Source organism: Micropterus salmoides, unplaced genomic scaffold, assembly GCF_014851395.1.
Source record: "Micropterus salmoides isolate LMB-PRFRI ecotype aquatic unplaced genomic scaffold, ASM1485139v1 Ms_hic_scaffold_10, whole genome shotgun sequence".
Lineage (NCBI taxonomy): Eukaryota > Metazoa > Chordata > Actinopteri > Centrarchiformes > Centrarchidae > Micropterus > Micropterus salmoides.
Genome location: NW_024040041.1, coordinates 18780117 through 18801238, shown reverse-complemented (window position 1 = coordinate 18801238; position 21122 = coordinate 18780117). Strand labels below are relative to the sequence as shown.

Here is a 21122-nt window from a genome sequence, read left to right as displayed (position 1 = left end):
GCTGAATGCCTTCTCGATCATTAAAGCACTGCTGGATCACTGTCCCCGTCTTCATTACAAGCTGTTGGCATGATCGAAACAGATAGTTGAGATAGAATGTGCAGAGAGGTCCTGAGTTGTGAGGTCTGGATTTGACATTTCGGTTTGTCTCAGTTTTCAGGTAATATGACAGTCTCCTCACAGTCTCCACCTCTATCACTCTCTCTTTCTCTCTCTCTCTTTGCAATCCCTCCGTCACAGGCTCTCTCTCTCCTCCTCTCTGTCTCTTTCTGTCCCTCCCTGTCAGTATATAAACAGAGAGAAGTGGCAGCAAGTTCTGCCCCTGCTCAAAGGATTCAGTGATCACTCTGCTCCTGGTCTTATTTTTTACTTCTCCCCTCTCCAGTTTTGCAGTGAAAAAAAAAAGTTGCCTCACAACATTTCATAGAAAATGGCGGGACTTGAATAATACAGTGCACTCGAAAATTTAGAGGTGGTATGAACTGGCATGATGGTGCGAACAAGCATTTTCACTAATTGATTGCTCTCCTTCAGTAATTGTTTAACACAACTAAAAGAAATTAGTGACTTGAATCATAAATTAATAAAACCTCAGGAAATATTGTATTCATACATTTAAATGATCATAAATGTCAATGTCAAAAAAACAGCTAATGATTACTTACTATATATATATATATATGTTTTGGTCTATAAAAATGTCAGAAATAATAATAATCAAGAAAAAGGCCCATCACAATTTGCTAAAGGTGCCAAGGTGATATCTTGAAATTGCTTGTTTTGTTCGACCAAAAGTCCACAGACAAAGAAGAAGAGAAAGAAATCTTTTTAGAGGATTGAACCAGAGAATGTGTGGCCATTTTGCTTGGAAAAAAACTTGGCAAATCATTGACTAATTGCTTCAGCTCTAGACATAATAATAAGTTTTGTATGAAGCCTGATCAATATTCGTATTAATGTAATGACCTGCTGCTTACAAATTCCAATGAGTAGAAAAATAAAATAGGCTGTTCCGATCTCCTGACAACAGACTCCAGTATTATTAGTTTTGACTGAATAATGTGACCATCTCTTTGGTCAGGAAAGAGTGAACCAGCAAACAGATGAAATTGTAAAATCCAGACTATGTGGTGGTGAATACACTGCTGTCAGCTAGATCCCCACTGTGCTATTAGACACACCAATGCACTCAAATAAAGGAATAAACACACAGTGACAGCAGGGGCACACAGTTATTGTTAGTTCTACACAGACGCTGTGTCGAAATACACAAAATAGTGGATGCTAGCTACCTTTGCACAAACTGTTAACATACTGAACCTTGTTTCACGGCACTCTCACATATTAACAAGCCAACAGTGGTTTTTTATGTACTTATGCTGATGTGTTAATCAATTGTGGAATCAATAATGCATCACCTGCGAGTGTTCAGCAGTTGAAACAACAGTCGGCCTCTAGCCTCTGACATCCCGTCTCCTCTTTGATGTCTTTATTCCTTGTTGTTCATTATCTGAGAGGAGGAGAGTACCTGGCTGAGCCTTCTTCTCTCTGCATGCTCGGGCATGCACATATTAATATTTGATGGCTTTCACTTTATACCACAGCAGCCAGATGTCCAGACAGCGTGCACTCAGGACCAGAACACGTCCACTGTACTTTCTCTGAGGTTTATACAGTTGCGTTGTACTAGCTGACCTGGTTAAGAATCCACATGATGCTTGATGTTAGAAAGTGCGCTTGGAGAGGTTTGTCACCCGCATCTTCATGTGATTGTTTGTGAGGTAAAAGAATAACAGATGATCTTGTTTGTCTTGCCTGAAGCTACAATAGTAGTTGCATTTGTTTTTCTACACATAAATCTTTTTTACACACTTAAAGAGGGGCACTGTTTTGATAGACCATCTGCTTATTTATTTTTAACTCTCTAACGTCTCATCTCTCTCCTTGTTTTTACAGGAAGAATGCAAGCAGATCATGGCACGTCAGAAATCTAACAGCCAGTCGGACTCGCACGATGATGAGGTTTCTCCCCCACCGCCCAACCCTGTCGTCAAGGCCCGGCGCCGCAGGGGAGGGGTCAGTGCCGAGGTCTATACCGAAGAGGACGCTGTCAGCTACGTGCGCAAGGTCAGCCTCGGAAGATGGATGCGCGCACGACGTAACACATCTATGCAAAGACACATAATGGAAGGCTGCACATAGCCGCATGCAAATGCCTGTATATACAAACTCATCAACATGTTTGCACACAGATACATGTGGCAGATGCATACATATACAATAACACAGATGATTGCAAAGCTGTTTATTGCTTATTTGTTTGCGCAATTAAAACATGAATACGTGCCTATGTGCCGGAAATCAAGGGGGTTTATCCAAGGCCCTACCCAGTATGAGAAATCAAACACACGGAGCTGTCGTTCTGTTAACACCCACTTAAGAGCATGAATGTAAACACATTCATCGCAACATGACAGTGGGAAGGGAAATAAGCTGTGTAAATTCATGACAGCAATTGTCGAACAGACTTGGACCCTTCAGTGAATTCATTTACAGCAAAAGACACAGATCATGAGTCAGCTGCTGAACTGATGTCCAGCACAGATGCTGAGATCCGACTCTGTGATATTGGACTCCCACTCAGGTTTTTGCAGATAGCTGACATCTTTTATCAAATTTAAAGATGCTGAAAGGAGCAACTGTTTTTATTCATGCTGGTTTAATTTAGTGTGCTCTAACAGAGCTAAACCAAATACATTAGATTGACCCCCACATTTCAATGGACCTTCAGTATATTTACATGCACACAAAAAACAAGGTTACTCAAAAATAAGGTTAAGCAAGGAATAATGTTTGGAAACTTTTTTAGACCTCTAAGAGGGTACTTTGTTTCAAGCCTTTAATTCAGTTATTTTGAATATGAGGTTGCATCGCTATATGTACCTATAAATGTATGATCTTTCTGCCCCGCAATACTTTCCCTATCTGTATTCTATTTTGGATTTGTCAATTTCTTTACATATTCGAGAAGGAGCGGGAAGAAGAAAAAAACTTATTTAATCCCAGTCCCATTTATGCATGGTCAAGAAATCAGCCTTTTCCAGGAGAACTCAAACTGAAAAAATATGTTTTTCTAATCCCCTACCCTGATGGAAAATGGGTTTCTTGTGTACATGCTTTAGACGAGAAAATCAGGTTATTGCAGAAAGCTGTGCATATAACACTGCTTGACACCAAATATGAGAATAAATTAAGATGTTTTTTAAGACAGTATGTCAAACAATATGGTTGAGAGGTAAGGGGGACAGGCGACTGTTAGAGTTATCTGTCATCATGCAAACTGTGTCCATTCCAGAATTTAATGGAGCTAAAGGAAAGGGTGCTGCTGTGCCAGAAACTATAACTCACCTTGACACACGCAGAGACATACATACCTCACACACACACCTACACACACACACACACACGCATTCTCACACACACACACACACACACACACACACACACACACCTTAGACATCATTACTATGCTTGTTCAGTTGTAATTAGCTTGTCACGCCATTGATTGCTGGGTAATGACATAACTGCATGAACCCCCGTCACCACACTGTAATCACATGGCCACTGGAGCATACAGTTTGTGTGTGTGTCAGGTGTGTGTCACACACCCACATGCATTTGTGTTTATGGCTTTGAGGTCTCTACCAGACACTGCAGTTATGTGTCATGGCAACAAGCCTGCCCCCATCTCCAGCTTCATTTTCTTCACTGTCCCTCACTATCTCCCAGACTGATACACACACATCCATGTTTACTTATGTCACTTTTGGGGACATTAAATAGACTAAATTTATTTCATTCATTTCTTGAACACTCTAACCATAACAAATACTTGGCTAACCCTAACCTTAACCATTGACCCAAAAATCCACCTTATCCCAATTGGGGGTACAGCTTTTGTACCAGATTGGACAAGCCGTCCCCAATCAATGGGGTCTCATTTATAAACGTGCGTACGTACAAAACAGGGCTGGAATAAGAAAAAAGATAATTTGCGCCGCACAAAAAGAACCATGACTGAGGATAATAAACACAAACGGAGATTCTGTTTCTGCAAAAGAACACCTCAAATATGTTGGACAATTTAATCAGGAATCATATTAATTAACAGGCCTACTTGCATGCATTGAAATTTATTCTCATAAATAAGGTGAACAGGAGGACAAATTATATTTAAATTGATGCCGTTTTCAATGCGTCAGTCAAGCAAATATGAGAGCATAGTTTCATGTATTATCACATGTTCGTTTCCTTATCGTGTGTGGATGTGATGCGCTGCTTGTAAAAACACATTATGGAAAAGTAACACTATTTTATTGTCATCTCTAGTCTTGTTTAGTGAGTGGAGTGTTTGTGTAGCCTAAATACATTTTTAAAAACAGGTGGAATGCATTTGGTTTACTCTCTTTTCAAACAGGGGAATCCAAATTAGTACCTGGGTCATCCTGTCTTGCGTGTGTGTGTCCCCCTCTGGTCAGTGACGTCACTACTCAAGAGGGATGCTCCTTCCTGCAGATCGGTTATAAAGGGGTGGAGCTCTGATTGCCCCTTTCCTCCAGTGCACAAGCGTTGCATGAAAGTGCGTTTTTTACCCACCAAACAACATGCTTCAGCTTCACCAAAAGGAACGTCAGTGTCACACTGAGTTAAATCTCGTTTTGTAGCTTCTCTGTCAGAATTTGCCTCCTTTTCTTCATGCAGTCAGTATGTATTAATATTAATGAGGGGCGCTTCACTGACCATTTATAGGCAACTATGGGCGTTTGAAGGGTCAGACATGGCGCTCTTTCACATACGCCACATTTTCAAGTGATTTATAAAGGTTACAAGTGTGCGTACGCACGGTTTTGTAAGTCTGAATAGCAGCCATTTTTGGCTTTTGGGCGCACGTACACTTTTAGTGAGGTTTCTACGCACAGTTTTATAAATGAGACCCCTCTATAGTCTGAAATGTGTCCCCGAAAGTAGCATAATTCAGAGCCACACGCACACACACACACACGCACACACATCTTCCTACATCATCCATTCCATTAATGACTCTGCTGTGAAAACCAGCAGCTGTTTAACAGAACACAATCAATTAGCCAACCCTGCTCGTCTGATTAAAAAGAGCTTTGCTGTAAAGTGCTGTGAGTCTCAACAAATTGTAAGGCCTGTCGCTCAGGCCTTGAGATCACATTAACAGAACGAATTGCAGGGCTGGCATCAGATTGATGGGAACTAGTGTGGACACCCTCTTGACGAGGTGGGAAACAAAATGTGCGTTGATTCAGATATTCCCACCAACTTTAAGGGGTTCTTGTGGCATTAAATGAGGATCTTTGGGATGTCCGAGCATTAGCGTCACAGCTAAAATCCTACTGCATGTGATACAATAAATGTTGAAAATAAAAATAGGTATTACAGATGGAGGCAGATACATAGCTTGTCACTAACTTCACTTTTTACTTTTCTTACTTTACTATCGAACAAGTAATTTACCAACAGGCTTCTTCTCATAAGTGCTTGTGTGGCGTAGCTGTTAAATCATTCAGTCCTTTTCCCATGTGGCTTTGACCCAACTTTTTTTTCCCGCAATCGGCATGAACAGAATATCTTAACATTATCCTGACAGGTTACTGTAGAAAGGACAGATCAGTCATAATTTTGAGTGATTCAAAAGCTGGTAACAAGCAGAGTGACCTGACATTCAATGATCCCCTGGGTGACAGCGCTGAAGCGATGGAGGTTGATTAAGTCACTGGCCTAAAGTCTGAGTTTGAGAATTATTTCATTCTCACTGAGCCCTTCTGGGTGGCTGTGTCCTCTCTTCCTTTAACTTAGTTTCCAGGCAAAAACAGGCTCTTTCTCTTTTCCGTCTTCCGGCTGGACTACTACTACAGATAGATGAAATTTTGGTACCTCTTATTTTACATGTGATGTGGTTGTGTGTGTATTTCTGTGCATGTTGTGCACAGTGCTGTGTGGTCGTCTTCATGTGGAGACATCTGTTGCTTTAAAATAATTACAGCCTACCCCCTCCTCTCCCCTACCACCAGAGACAAAACACATACACAGAGTTATTCTGCATTAAGAAGAGTTGAGATTGGTCGTCTTAATCTTTTCACGTTCTCTCTTTCTCTTTTGGTCTTTTCCACCTAAAAATAGATGCCTCTTTATAAATATGGACTTCAGTGGCTTTGTTGTGGCTACAGACTATGCCATTCCATTTCCATTTACAGAGAGAGAGAGAGAGAGAGAGAGAGAGAGAGAAAGGGAGTCTGGGACATGAAAATGCATGTTTTATGAATGAGTTCAGGCCTCTTGTGAATCTTTAAGGGCTGTGCGACTTTTAAGTGTAATCCCTGAACAGATTGGCTTTTCCAAAAATACATAGACACACGTGTGTGTGGGATATTCCTTTCAGAGTTTGCCAATACGCTGCTCTTTAATTACTCAATTTAGTCTGCTTTTGAAGTCAGGCCTGTTATGTGTTTGTGCTGGTTTGTTTCATGTGTCCACCTGCAAAGTGTTGCAGTCTACTTTGCTGTAATAGATATTACTGCTTTGTCTGCACAGGTGATACCAAAGGACTACAAGACCATGACCGCCTTGGCCAAGGCCATCTCTAAGAATGTGCTGTTTGCTCATCTGGACGACAATGAGAGAAGGTACAAAATGTTTGTGACCTCGCTGACTTCTTTAATAGGTTTGCACAACATCCAGTGTGATGCCAGCCATCCAAATGTGTGCGTGGACTATGAGTGCATGTTTGTAAGCTGATAACGTCATGAACAGGCCATTGTTCCAGTAGAGTGTATTGCTCTCGTGGCCACTGTGTGCCAGTGTTGCCTGCTTTGGGAGCATCTCAAGTCTGCGGAGATGCCGACAGACCGTGAAGGAGGGATGAACATATACAGATGTGGAAGAAGAGGAGGGGTATGCAGCGAAGGGTGGGTAAGGGGTCAACTCGATGTGTCTGTGTGTGTTGTATTGCATTGTGTTGTTGGTTGTTATGGTAACATGTGTATGTCAGTATCATGTTGTGTATTCAGATATGGGCGGTGGTGCTCAGATACATTGCTCAGAAATCACAGATTCTCCATAGTCATCTAACAGAGAGTTGCGAGCCAATTTCCCTTTATCCCTCCCTTTTTTCTTACCATCTGCTCCTATTCGTTGTTCTTTCACATCCCTCCTCTCTTCAGCCATCCTCTCTCCATCCTTCCATCTGTCCCAGATCTCCAGTGATAGCTGGGTCTGGCTCTGACAGAGGAGGGGGGTGTTGTGGGAAAGGCTCTCAGGTGGCTGGCGGTCCTGCCCGCCAGCCGGAATAGTGTTTCATTGGCGGGGAGAATCCATTATGCCCCATGGAGAGGAAAACACCGGCGCTTTCCTGTTGGCTAAAGTCTCCACGGACCAAACCCAAAACACACTATTTCCAGTCTTTCGTCAGCTGACAATTTACCGTGCTCCCTTGGCACAGGCATGCAGACCTCTGATTGCACGTCAGTGCCTCTGAAGCAGCCCCGAGCAGAGTGCAACATGTGATAGTTCAAGACAGTCTGAAAAACCATGTCCTTGGGTGGCTGATGTGGCAGATTAGAGTTACACCAAAAAAAATATGGCAGTAGACCATAAACCATCAGGTTTTAATGTACTCTTGGCAGGCCGAGCTATGTAACGGCATCATCGTCAGAGCTTGAAATGCGTGATGTAGAATTTAGTCGACAGGCTGTCATGTTTGCTGTCTCGCTACACACAGCTAGCATCGACCATTAATGCTGTGCACACAGGAACTCGTTGTTGTGGGATTCACGGGTGAACATGCAGCTAGCAGCAATGTAGGCTCTTAGCTAGTGAAAACCTTGTGTGATTTGCTAGATGTACGGGGACATGGCAGTTAGTTGGCTATGTCTTCTTCTAATGCGCTATTTCTCTCTCTCTCTGTCACTCTTAAGAGTCTCCCTCACTCTCCTCTGTTCCTCCTCACTCTTCACTTCCAGCTGATGATGCTGGATGGCTGGTTGGTCGACTGGCTGGCGGGTGGCTTGGTCGCATTGCGGTTGTGTTGCGGTTGTTGTGCCTGGAGCCCCTACTGACAGAAGTCTATTGATGTGTGGCCTATGTGTTCCTCCAGCATTAACGAAAAACAACACACAGCAACCAGCAGACCTCTTCACATGGCTTTGTTACTGTAGAGTACACTACATGCTCTCATTGGTAAGGTTCGGCACAAAACTTTTGCCTACTCATCCTTAATGTTGCACAATATCAGTAATCTAGTAGTGTTTATCACTATTACTAAGTGCACCAAAACAGAAAATGAAGCCATACTCATTCACAGTAATCATTTTTGGTTGTTGATGCCTTCTGTCGTTGGCATGGAAGTCACAGTATGAAGTACATGGGTTTCTTTAGATGTGCCAGAACTGTCAAGGACTGACGCACATTAGCAGATGGAGACTGCACTCCACAGTCCTCTCTCTCAGTCTCTCACTCCCTCACTGTTTCTCACCCTTCTGTCGTTTTGCAAACAGCTGGCCATTTGGGTTATCAGATGTTCTTGGCCATGTGGTCTGATTGGGTGAGAAGGTAGTGACAGTTGACCATTGCTCCTGGTGTGGGCCTGTGCTCGACATCAGGGGAATGGGTCAGTGCATGCACCATTGGATGACAGGTGGTTACGATCAAAAACTAGTTTTACATGCAAAAACGAACTTCTCTTGAATGTTGGCATTGGCAAATATAATAAATGGCTTGAAACATTCACAAAATGGCTGTATGAGGACAGTGTGTGTGAGACAGAACAAGAAAAATACAGAGGGCTGATAGCCGTGTATGTGTCAAGGAAACATCTTCTGTGATTAGTCACTCAGCAGTTATGTAAGCTGAACGCCACACAATTTGTTCCCCCATTAGCACTATATTATGCTATCATCTCCTTCAGTAATGAGAAAACAATGAAGCCCTCTTTGTTTCTCTACTCTCTTTAGTGCTCTCTTTCATCTCTCATCACTTTGTCTTTGTAGCCCTCTTTTTTCCTTGTTGTCTTATTCTCTCTCAACCTGTCTCTAGTTCATAATCTATCTCATCTTAAGTTACTTATCTGCCTTTCTAGGAATCCAGGGAGATGGTACTGGCTCAGTAAGCAGTATGTTTTTTTACTGAGCTTAATAACAAACCCCCATTGATGAGGCTGCGTTTTCTTCTACTTTAATTGTCAAATTTACTTTTTTGTTTTAATAGTTTTTGCTTCTGCAGCAGCGGTATGTTGTGCTTGTATGTTGTTGGGTTCGAATAATTTCCTGGTTTATTCTGGAGTTCTGGAGAATGGACCTATCACATGCATCCTTGTTGCTGGATTGACACATATCTGTCAAAATGTCTGATGTGCGTAAATTAGACAATCAGCCACCTGTTGTATGTGATTAGATTTGATTCTTTCCAATAATTGTATATATACAGTATAAAGAGGAAGTCTTTCAGCAGTGAAGCTGCTCTATCAGTCTTCTCACTGTTGAGATGACTGTGTGTGTGTGTGCGTGTGTGTGTGTGTGTGTGTGTGAGAGAGCGTGCGTGTGTGTGCATGCGTGTGCGTGCATGTGTAATTACAGGAATAGGCCAGGCAGGAGAAACAATATCCTGGAGGGCATCTTAGGACAAGCAGAATATTATTTAAACTAAAACACAGCGAGTCTGGTCTGCGCTATGATCATATCCTACTTTGTAAATGTTTGTTTCCGTAGCTTCCATTGTCAGGAACGTAAAGACGTCAGGATTTATGTGTGTGTTTGGAGTTCTGGAGAGAGAATGAAAACAGAGAATATAGAGGGGCATTCAGTGAAAGAGGCAAGAAAGAAAGGCTTATGTTTTTCCCTACAAACCAAACATTCAGATTACCTGTTGTGCTGTTCTACCTGAGCTCAGGTAAAGCTGCGAGGCAGAAGGAAAGAGGAAGGGACAAATAAAAAAGGAAGATATGGCACTGCCTCTCTTTCTGCAACTTACATCCCTACTGCTTGCTTTCCTTCATCCCTCTTACCTGTCAGCTTCCTCTGAGGTGATTAGGTAATAAAGCAAATGCATTTTTTGTAAATATCCATTGACCCAAAATTTGGAATCCTTCCTATAAACTATATTTCAAGTAGTTTTGATGGAGATTTAATGGGCCAAAGTTGTGGAGAGGTTTAGGAGAACAAATGCATAGAACCGCTGTACTGGTGCAAGAGAGGAGCAAACAGACCTCACTTTTTACACACACACACACACACACACACACACACACACACACACACACACGTGCATAAAATACCACCATCACTACAAAGGATGACAGGGATTACATTATCATGAGAAACACACACAAGGACATTCTCAAGTATGCGTGTCAGACTGTTTTCCCAGTGAGGCTGCTCCAGCTGGGAGCATGGAGTCTTTGATTAACACACCATTCCATATGTCAAACTTTATGGCCTCAAAGTTTCTGAGCTCCACCAGCCGTGTGTGTGTGTGTGTGTGTGTATGTAGTGCATCTTTCTTCAGCTGCCTGGAAGTGAAACCTCAACACATCCAGATTTCAACTAAACTCTGTTTTTGTTATTAAAACAAGCTGGAAAGCTGCAGAAGTTATTGGAATAAAGAGATTAATGCGCATACCTTTCTTGTACTTAATCTATATTATTCAGATTTATCCTTCAAGAGACACGTATGTATAGCTCTCATGCATTGCAGTGTGAATATAGTGCAAAGTTAAGAATATTTTGTTTTGCTGAGCAAAAACATCTTGCTTTGTTAGGAATACAGACTGTGAGAGAATGAACATGTACTGTACGCTCAGGAGACAGTATCTCTGTCTGTTTATCTCTTTGACCTTGGCTGGTCTCTAAACTCACATGTGAACGTCTGCCATGGTATGGCTCCCAGCGGGCCACTGGGTGGACACTTCCATTTGCCGCCCATTAGCTGCCATAATGACCTCATTATGATATGCCCACACAAACAGACACACATGCACACAAGATAAGATGGGAACAGGTGTTTGATGTGCAGATTGTGCTGAGCCTGCTTTGCTAACAGCCAAATCAGCCTGCAACCACCTGTCTCAATACTGTAACCATACAGTAGTTGTTATCATATCGACTGAAACTTTTATCTCAACTTCCCATGTGGATTACTCTGTTTTGGTTTCAGCACTTAGGTGATAGTTTTCAGATTAAAGGTTTTGATAAGGAAATCCCAGCATTGATAATCAGGTCGTGCTATTTTTCACCAATTTGGATATCTGGCCAAATTATCAAGTTTACAGGCTTGTGTGCGTATATGTACACACGCACACGTTTGTCCAGGTGCACCCTCAGATGAGATTTGCCAGCCTATCTCCCCACCACTTCCCCGTGTTAAATGCCCACTGAGAATCAGTCTTTTAATATGGTCAACAAAAGTGCTATCGCCTGTTCAAACACACATTATTTCTGTTTCTACAGTAATAGTGTTTCTTATCTAACTTCCTACTGAAGTGATATGAAATGAGACTTGTGATAGCAGCAGACTGTGCACGTGTTAATGTTGGCCTGTTTGTCAGTTTTTTTTCACACCTGGATAAATGACCTTGATCTCCTACTTAGTTAATGTGGGCGTGCAACGAAGCAGCGAAGGCAAGAAGGGACAAACACAGGAGTAATTCTTTGAGGTCACATTTGGAGAGGGATTACTTAGAGAAGAAGAGGCTTCTGGGGAATCTGTCAGAGGTGCATTTATTTTTCCCTTGACACAAACAAAACACACATAAGATACATATATATGCTTATCAAGTTATCTCCTCCCGTCCACCTGCATTAGTCTAATTCCCTCTTACCACAAAACACTCTCATGGGGACTGTGCAGACATGAGAAGCCCTGCTCTCTGTATAACCACATCAATTTTCTGGCAGGCATGAGGAGACCCTGTTTATCCCATTCCTGGAGCTGTCTTGGCAGAGTCTGCAATATTCTAAAATAACATTGCCATCTGGTAACAGGAGTTGTTAAATCTTTTCAGGTCAGGATCCATTTGTAAATCAAGCAAATACAGTACTTTATATTTTATATGTAGAAAACTAGAAAATACTCAATTTTAAACCATCCCATAGGAAGAAAAATCAACACAACAATCAAAATTCTGGGGTTGAAAGGACTGTAATGAGGTGGTTCTTACCTCATCCTGCCTGCTTTAATCCTCTAATTAACAAGCAGAGTAATGAGTTGATGAAGTGACCGATTAGTTGACCTCTGACCCTTAAACCCTGACCTCTGCACCTTCCCCACTAGCCCCTGCCGATGGATGGGGAACATCTTTAGTGTATTGGCACTCTTTGTCTGTGTGTGTGTGTGCCTGAAGAGGTGCAAAAACAATAATAAATAAATCAGTGAGAGACAGAAAACTTAAACAAACAAACCATAGCGAAGTGAAAGACTGCCCGAGAGAGATCCGTCTCATCTTGTGTTGCAGCGGAAGCTTATTTAAGGCCTGTGCGAAGGGACAAAACAACAGAGAGGGTGCAATGTGAGATAGTGTGCTGCGTGGCCATATCAGATGAATAGAGCTGTCATCTTTTTGCCTGATAGCTCACTCATTTGAATCAGGCTCCATATCAATAGATTTGGAATTTGAGCCTTGTGCTCCAGTGGTTGGGTTCATATTTAAAACATACACACACACACTGTTTCTAAACTTAACATTATAGGCAACGTTTTGGTTTTGCTAAACCTTGACAAAATGCACAGTTACAGCCGCACACTATCTAATTCTCCAACATCCACATGCACATGGTAACACTCATTATGTTGTTACCATACAGCAGCCTCTAGGGGGTGTTTTTGCCTCACACAGATTATACAGATATTAACTATCTGTTGAGTAATTGCTTATGCTAGTCCTTGTACTGGTATTGTGTGCATGCTTGGGCACTTGTTTTTGGTGACCCCCTGCAGGCTGTAACTTCCTGGCAGTATATAGGAAACAGGATGTGGTGGCACTGAATGGCAGCAGATGACTGTGTCTGTCTTCTCCCACCCAGATCTCTTTTCCTCGTGATTTTGGAAGTATCCTGTAGTTTCAGTAGTGTGTGTGTGTGTGTGTGTGTGTGTTCGCTTAATGGTTATTTGTGTGTCTTCCTGCCATTTAGAGGGAACCTGTTTTCTCTGTGTGTTCAGGTGGTGGAGTAGTGACGATGTTTGACTGCATCTGTGATTTGTATTTTATGGTTGTCTATTTAATAACAGCAGTCTGCAACATGAACAAATTAACAGGTTTCTGTTGTGTGTTGTTTTGTTCTATTTGGATGTGCATGTGTTTGTGTTTCCTGTCTTACTGATTCCCTCATTGACTCTCTCTCATCCCTGTTCTTCCTGAGAGCCTGGTGGTCCTCTTTTTTCCCCTTTTCAGAATTCATCTACATCCACACTCACATCCAGTCCCTCCCCCACATTCATGCGTAGTCTTCTCTCTCTATCCCCTGCATGGCTTTGTGCCGCTGCCACAATGCCAGGGGCCAGGCGTTGAGGTCACTCACCACAGGAGAGCTGCAGGCCTGACTGAACCTCCACCATCCCCACCACCATCCAGCGCACTGCTGGCCAGCAGTCTTACCTCCCCCAGCACACTACATCTTTCTTCAACTCAGCTGAGACACCATCACCTTTACGCCCATGCAAACCACAGGGCACATACACACAAACACATCATTTGTAGGAAGTCCATATCAGCGAGGCTGCGTTCTTGCATGCTAGTGCATATAAACACACTCATACATGCACTCTGCATGCACATACACAGTCTCCCACACACATGCAACTAGCTGGAAACTTTTGTCCCTTCTCATACCCTCTGCTGTGTTTCAACCTGTCCCCTGCTGACTCTTCCGGCCCCTGTCATCTTTCTCCATCCTTCACTCCATCCAGTTCTTTAGAAAGTAGTGAGTCATGTAGTAGTGTTAGTGTCTGGAGTCCTTTTAGAATGTTGTATTCCCTCCAAAATGCACCCCAGAGTCTGTGCAGGACAGTTTTCCAACAAGCTATGATTCATCCCTGCCTTTTCAGCTGCTTATACCATCAATGTTGTGTGCACATGTGTGCACATGTGTAGACATATTTTCCCTTTTCATATTAGTATGCGCAGGTACTTACGTGTATGCAAGACTGTTGCATGTGAGTGCTTAAAAAAGGGGTGTGTGAATGTGTGTTTCTGTACCTGTATGCTTGTACAGTGCATACCCATATTTGTTTTGCATTAAACAGGGAATGGGAGAGAAACTGGCCCCTGCTTTGGATCTGAGCAGCAGTTGGATAAAATGTCCACAATGGGTAGTGAAATCTCAAACAAAAACAAAATCGCCCTCACAAACACTTCAACAGCCAAAGTGCCATAAAAGAGAGAAAGGTTATAACAAAAAATCACTGTTAACACTTTTAAGCTGTGGCGTGTGCATGTGGTCATATATTAGTTTTGATAACTCGGGGGATTGTGATCGTGGCCAGTGGCACGTTTCATTTCATGTGAATGAATATGTAGGGTAAATGTGTGTGTGCATGACAGTGACTTCCCAACCAGTGTTTGCCCATTCTATGAGGACATGATGTTCCTGCAGCCCTTCAGTACATTTATAGCTCAGCTCAAAGTACAACCCACACACTGACCACCATACATTAGCCGAGGACAGAGCAGCCCAGCGCCATACAGAATAGCCCGGGTTGGCCCGTGGCCTCCTATTGTATACATCCCGTCTGCTTTGTCTATGCTACTGTGATAGGTTCCAGTGCGCAGGCACAGACAACAGTCTTGTTATAGCGTGTTGATTCTCCCATGACCTCCTCGTTGGTTTGTGGGTGTCACTCTGGTTCAGTTTCATTTAGATTAGAGGTGCTCAGCCCCTTTCCATGCTTGATAAGTTTGAGTGTGTAATGTCTCAGGGAGCTTGTGTTATAGAATTTAGGCCATCGCAGAGCAAAGTGGATAGTTTGTGTTCAGCATTGCTACACTAATGCTGCTATCTAGTTATTTACAGTACATAACGTGTCTCCACTGCCAAGCGGGTCTTGCCTTGTTGCATCTCACCAAGCACTCATAATTTCTCTGCAATTTTCATTAACAACTTACAAGACTGTTTTTACGCCACATGATTAACAGTGGGAAAGCAGAAACAAAAACAAACGTGAATGAGAGGGAGGGAGAGAGATGAAGGAGTGAAGAGTGAAAAGATTACCTTCAAAGAAACAACAAAAAACACACATGTCTATAACAGGGTTATGGGTTTTTCTAAAAACAGATTCGGGAAATAAGGTGGCACTTGATGATAGAGGTAAAAGCTCAGTGCATTTCTTGATCATATTCAGTGATTTTATTGCAATTAATGGTCTGACAAATAAGCTTCACGTCTTTTAATGATTTCAGCAACTTTACTCTTTCATTTTTGGTTTTCCGAAACATTATAACCTCCAGGTTTTAAGAGCATTTTGACAGCATCTGCTCCACTTTTGCATTAATTCACTGTGTTCAAAGCCAAAAAAAGGGGGTTTGTTCTTTGTGTAATTATATTTTGTCTTCTGTGCTGTGATAGTGTGATCCACTATCTAGGTCTAATTTCTTGCCTCATCACTAAGAAAACAGTCTCACTTGTTTGGATGAGCCTTTCAAAACTTGGTGTGGTAATAAAATTACCTTACATTTCTGATCTGTGTAGGAATGTAGGATGCTTCAGACCTCCCTTCTACAAATTTGTTTAAATCGAGAAGCAGTATTTCTTTTAAATTTACAAATGAAGAATCATGAATGAAACTCATACTGTCAGTTCTGAGTGAGAAAAATGTGTCCCTCACTGTATCCAGCAGCTTTCTATACATTGTTGTTACAATTAAACTTAAGTTTCCAGTTAGCAAGTTTCTAGCGTTAGCCCATTCCATGGTGTTCCATGAGCACATTATGCACAAGGTGCTGGTTGGTTGCTCAACACTGTCCAGGCTTGCAGGCCGTGTGTCTGATTAAGCTGTCTGTTTACAGCAGGAAAGGCCTTACGTCAGTCAGATGTCAGCTATTGAATGTCAACTATTTCTCTCCCCTACATGCACCCAGTGCACCTATTACCTCACTGCCCAGAGCGCTGGTGGATGAGGTTTGTACACATTTGCATACACATGAGAACAGTGTACAGTTTTAGCCTTAAGCATTTCCACCTCGTCCTTTACTTTTCTCCATCTAGTCATCCTCCCCTCCCGTGTTCCTCGGCCCCTGCGGCATTTTCAGAGTTTTCTCTCTGTCTCAGTTTCAGCGTGTATATCTTATGTGTTTGAGCGTGCTCGTATAATGTGCCGTGTTGTGTAAACACCTCTCAGGTTTAAACCCCAACAAAGGACAATTTGTGTCCCGATCTGCTTCTCAAATGCTTATCTTGTTCCAGTGCTTGTCCTCAGCGAGGTGGGAATGAGGGAGGGAGGGGAGGGCAGAGGAGGGAGGAAAGGAAAAGACATGCCCGCGGGACAGCGGCATGTCTTGTGATGTTTAGCGACGTGTCAGGATATGTGTGTGTGAGAGAGAGAGAGTGAGAGAGGGAGAAACAAATCTTGGCATGTGTACACAATGGTTGTATTTTCTGTGTATAATACATTTGTGTGCATTCAGGGGAATTACACCTTTCTATCTCTGAGGAAGGGAATAAGTCTACCTCTTAATCTGTCTAAATCTGTTTCTCTCTCTCCTTCCCTCATACCAGTGACACGTCCCCTGTAGACACATCAGTGAGGCAGAGGCTTAGTCCTGTCAGCGCCTGGTTCAGCCTGACCCTCTTTCCCTCTAAGTGGAGGAAGAGCTCGCTTTTTCCTGCCCGGGGGCAACAAACAACGGAGACAGGGGGCATTAGGAAAGTGCGAAAATGCATGAGTAATGAAAATGCGATCTAGACAGACCACATGAGGAAAATGGGTTAAAGTAAGCAGAGGAAAGTGGACATTTTAGTAGTTAATCACTACACAGCTGCCTAATCTTTATACTGACCGAATGCAACAAGGTAAAAGGAAAGAAAGTGAGAGGAAAGCAGGGGAGAGACTGCAGGGTTGGACATGTTTGTGATGTTTTGAGGCTGACATCATGGCTGCATCAGCAGATAGTGTGTGTTGGATCATCAGGTAGGCCTGTAAAAGAGCCTTGTCACGATGAACACCCACAGCAAAAGAGGGGTGAAGGCCAGCAATGTAGACTGAGATTCAGCTGAATGTGAGTCAGACTTTATTTTTATCCCTTTTGCTAATCCAGCTCAAATCTTTAATGACACAGGAGAGAAGGAGGAAATACATTAGATATGGACCCACACGCCAGCTGTACTGTATGACCGGTACTTTGCCAGGGAAATAATTCAGCTATTTTCAGCAGTAACTAGTGCTTGAAATGGGCCGGTACTCACCGGTATGCAGTACCGGCACTTTTACATGCTACTCTTTGGCGAACCGTGACTTTTTCCTCTGCACTTTTCTGCTCTCTTCATATCAGGTTGTCTGTGCGATTCAAAATGGTCCTACATAAACTGCATTACCCAGGGGGCACTAAGGGCATACTCACACTAGGCCCGGTTGCCTTGTACCGTGCCCGAGCACGATCTCCCCACTCCCTCGCTGGCCTGCGCTCACACTGACCAGCCCTAGCAGGTTTACGTCATCACTCCAGTGTTTCCCATACATTGATTTTTTGTGGCGGCCTGCCACAGTACCAACGCTGACCGCCACATATTGATTTTTGATTTTTGATTTATTCGCTCAGCACCTCATCTCACTCACTTGCTTGTTCCAGCTGTCTCTCATATACACTCTCTCTGCACACAACATAAAGTGTCGAGTTAAGCTTCGTAACACACGCCAACATACAGTATAATAAAGAGTAGGGAGTACTGGCACTTCAAACACTGGCAGTAACATACAAATAATCCAATGATTTTGAAATACCTACAATCATGATACTGTCAAAGTTTGATGTTTGTTCTCTGGCCTGTAACACATCCTCATTTCTCCTCACATGCTCTTATCAACCACTCCCTCTTTCTGACTCTTTTCCTCCTCAGACAGGTCCTTTCTTCCACTGCCATGCAACTCTATCTCTCACCTCCATGATGCTAGTTTGAATGTGTGTGTGTGTGTGTATGTTGGGTGGGTATGTTCCAAGCAGTAGTCACAGCAGAGGAATGAGGCTGGCACCGTCATTACTGCCACAATTAAAACTGACAGCAGACATTGTAAAAAGCTTATTTAAGCTTGGATATGTGAGTGAGTGTGTTTGCTTGTTTGTGTACGAGCAATGGTGAACAAGGTGTCTGGTAGAAGGCCTAAGCTGTCTGGTATTTTGCTTCTTAACAGCCCATGCCTTTCCTGAATAAATCTCTCTGTTTCTATCTCTCTCTCTCTGTGTTTCTACTTTTTCTCCCATCTAAACCAACACTTCCAACCTTGGCTTTCCCATTGCCATGCCAGCAACACAACAGTGCAAGAAAAGCTAGGTACTGGGCACGGTGAGAAGGTGATAAGGGCACATTGCCCTCTCATGAAGTTGGCATTGGCAGGCTAGCAGAGTCCAAGGTGCCAGTTCGAGGTCAGTGGTAGTTCAGTCTGATATTCTATCTGACGACTACTGCTTCAGTTAGGCTCAAAGGTTTCAGGAAAGCTACTGTGTCAGTTATTATTTTCTCCACATTGACCATCCCTCCCTGCAAGGTGTTTTTAGGTGTTTGTTTGAATCATTCACAGTGTGTGTTTTTTTTGTAAGCACATCTGTAAAGAATATTTCACTGCCTAGCGATGCCATGGTTTGACAGCTCACTACTTCATCCTGCAACATTTCATTGGATAAATGCACCACTTTCTTAGCTGTCAGCGACCTTTTGATTTGCATTTGCAAACCACACATATTGAGACACACGTCTACACTTTGAGGCCACAGGATGCATCCAGGTTTACACGCCTTATAAACCCAAGCGGGGCCAGGTGTGTGGGTTTAACACAGTGTGCTCCCTGCAGTCGGTTGGTTTTAAATACAACTTTCAACATTTAATCACACAGCTTACTCTAACTAGACCTCTTTAGACCTCCATGTATGCAAACATTAGCCCCCATTAGATCTTTGAGACAGAAATATCAGTCCAAAATTCTATTCAGGATTTAAAAGTTTTCAGTGCCTAATAGACCATTGCAAAGTAAAAGAACACTGAGTGTGCTTTGGAACTTGTGATGTTTATCAGACTTGGATTTTGAGAGCCCTGAGGACCAAAGCCAAGGGCAGACTGAGAAAAGGCCATTTGAGCTTTAGAAAAGTGAGGGTTCTCTTTCTCCTTGCCTGGCCTCCTCTCCCCTCCCACATTGTTGACCACCTCTAAGTGGTCATTGCCACCAGCCATAAACTGTTACATCCACCTGTAAACCTCCAGGACCACCTCTGTGCTGCATGGTTGCCTGTACACTCAGTATAAGCCAGTTCACATCAGCTTAGGCAAATAGTAAGACCTTGTAAAATCATTAAAAAATAAGCTCAATCTGGCATATTTTAAGATGGGCAGAGGGGAAATATTCACCGGTGTGCACACAAATAACGCTATGTAGCTTTGGTATTTTTGAACATCTGCACAAAAGTTGACGGCAAACTTTAGTACAGCCACAAGCTGCAGCCTGAAATGTGTGTGCTAGATTAAAATTGCTACTTGCAGTGTGTTTACCCTACTCTATGGTTCCTTCTCCCTCAAGAATTTTTGATCCTACACATCTGCCAATAAGACTTTATGATGTGCAAGAAAAACCTAGTTTACCAGAAACAACCATATTCAACTTGTCTTTCAGTCACAAGATATGTGAATTGAAATTAACAGGACTGTAGCTGACTGTACTGTACTGATATGTGATGGCTGTAGGAGGGAAGCAATCTGTGGAGTGTAGCCCAGTTAAATCAGTAGTTACAAAATAACAACAACTGTTCTAAAATGTTTTATTAAAATACATGTTTTCTTCATTTGGCCCCTGCTGAAATCATTCTGCAGCTGTTGTATTATGAAGTACCTTGCCCAATGAGATTATTCAATATCGCCACTGTAGTTTTAAAAGTGGACTACGGTTGTGATTTGGTGGTTGGAGGGGATCTTTGTAGTGTGTCTTGGCCAAGTAAGACACAACAAACACTGCTGGGGTTTTCTCAGCCAGTTTGGAGGCTGATAAAAAGAAATCGAGAGTAGCTGACATAGTCTGGTCCCTCCATTTTTCGCCAGGCCTCTAGGGAGAGACAGGGCGCGTGCCAAGAGCTTTCATGTCATAAATATCCTCCCTGAATGCTTCAGTGCTTTATAATTATACCTCCTTCATCTCCCCTTTTTTCTCTCTCTTACTCACTCGCTCATACTATTGTCAGTGGTGTGTCTGTCTGCATGGGAGTTCATTAGTGTGTATACGTGCTTCTATGTGCATACCGGTTTATGTAATTAGATGGGGAAAAAAACAGCAAATGTCATTGTGTCCACACTAACAGAGCTCAGTGGTTGTTCCATGTGAGTAACTTTGGCTGTTTGTCCTCAACTTTAAACTCTAAACATTAAACTTTACATCACTTAGTCAGCCTCATAAAGCTGTTTTCCATCTCACTACGATATGCCCACAATGAGTCACACAACAGGCTAGTAAACAATTCTGTTAACTGCCATCATCAAGGAAAGTCTAATTTATGTTTTCATGCTTTTTTTGTCAGTTTGCTTGTGCTTTACACATTATGCTGACATGTTAATCATAGTAACCTGACACTTTAGTTAAAGTTGCTGAGAATGTGCACAGTGCATCATGGCGGTCCTTCGTGAGCTTTTAATTCTAGGTAGACTATAGTAGGTATGCAGCATAAATTCTGTTCCTCAGGTCACTCAGGCATTGGGGAACACCAGCTGGCAGGACTGCTGAAAACACAATCAACCATATTTCCACTTCACGGCTTACTCATTATTCCATCGGCATCTTACCAAGATATGTATAACGTATCATGTAACAAAGTGATGAAACTTTTTTTTTTTAACTTTTCGCAGGTGTTTATTAGACAG

The 21122-nt window shown here is 42.6% G+C and overlaps 1 protein-coding gene across 2 annotated transcripts in view; it reads left to right on the top strand.

Moving 5' to 3' along the window:
• The window catches only part of prkar1b (protein kinase, cAMP-dependent, regulatory, type I, beta), a 65507-nt gene that overhangs the window by 11840 nt on the left and 32545 nt on the right, over window positions 1-21122 (top strand). For both annotated transcript variants that reach the window (XM_038700468.1, XM_038700472.1), the window contains 2 exons: window positions 1957-2127; window positions 6622-6713. In XM_038700468.1, the coding sequence (XP_038556396.1) occupies window positions 1957-2127; window positions 6622-6713 (263 nt within the window). The remainder of the gene's footprint in view (window positions 1-1956; window positions 2128-6621; window positions 6714-21122) is intronic.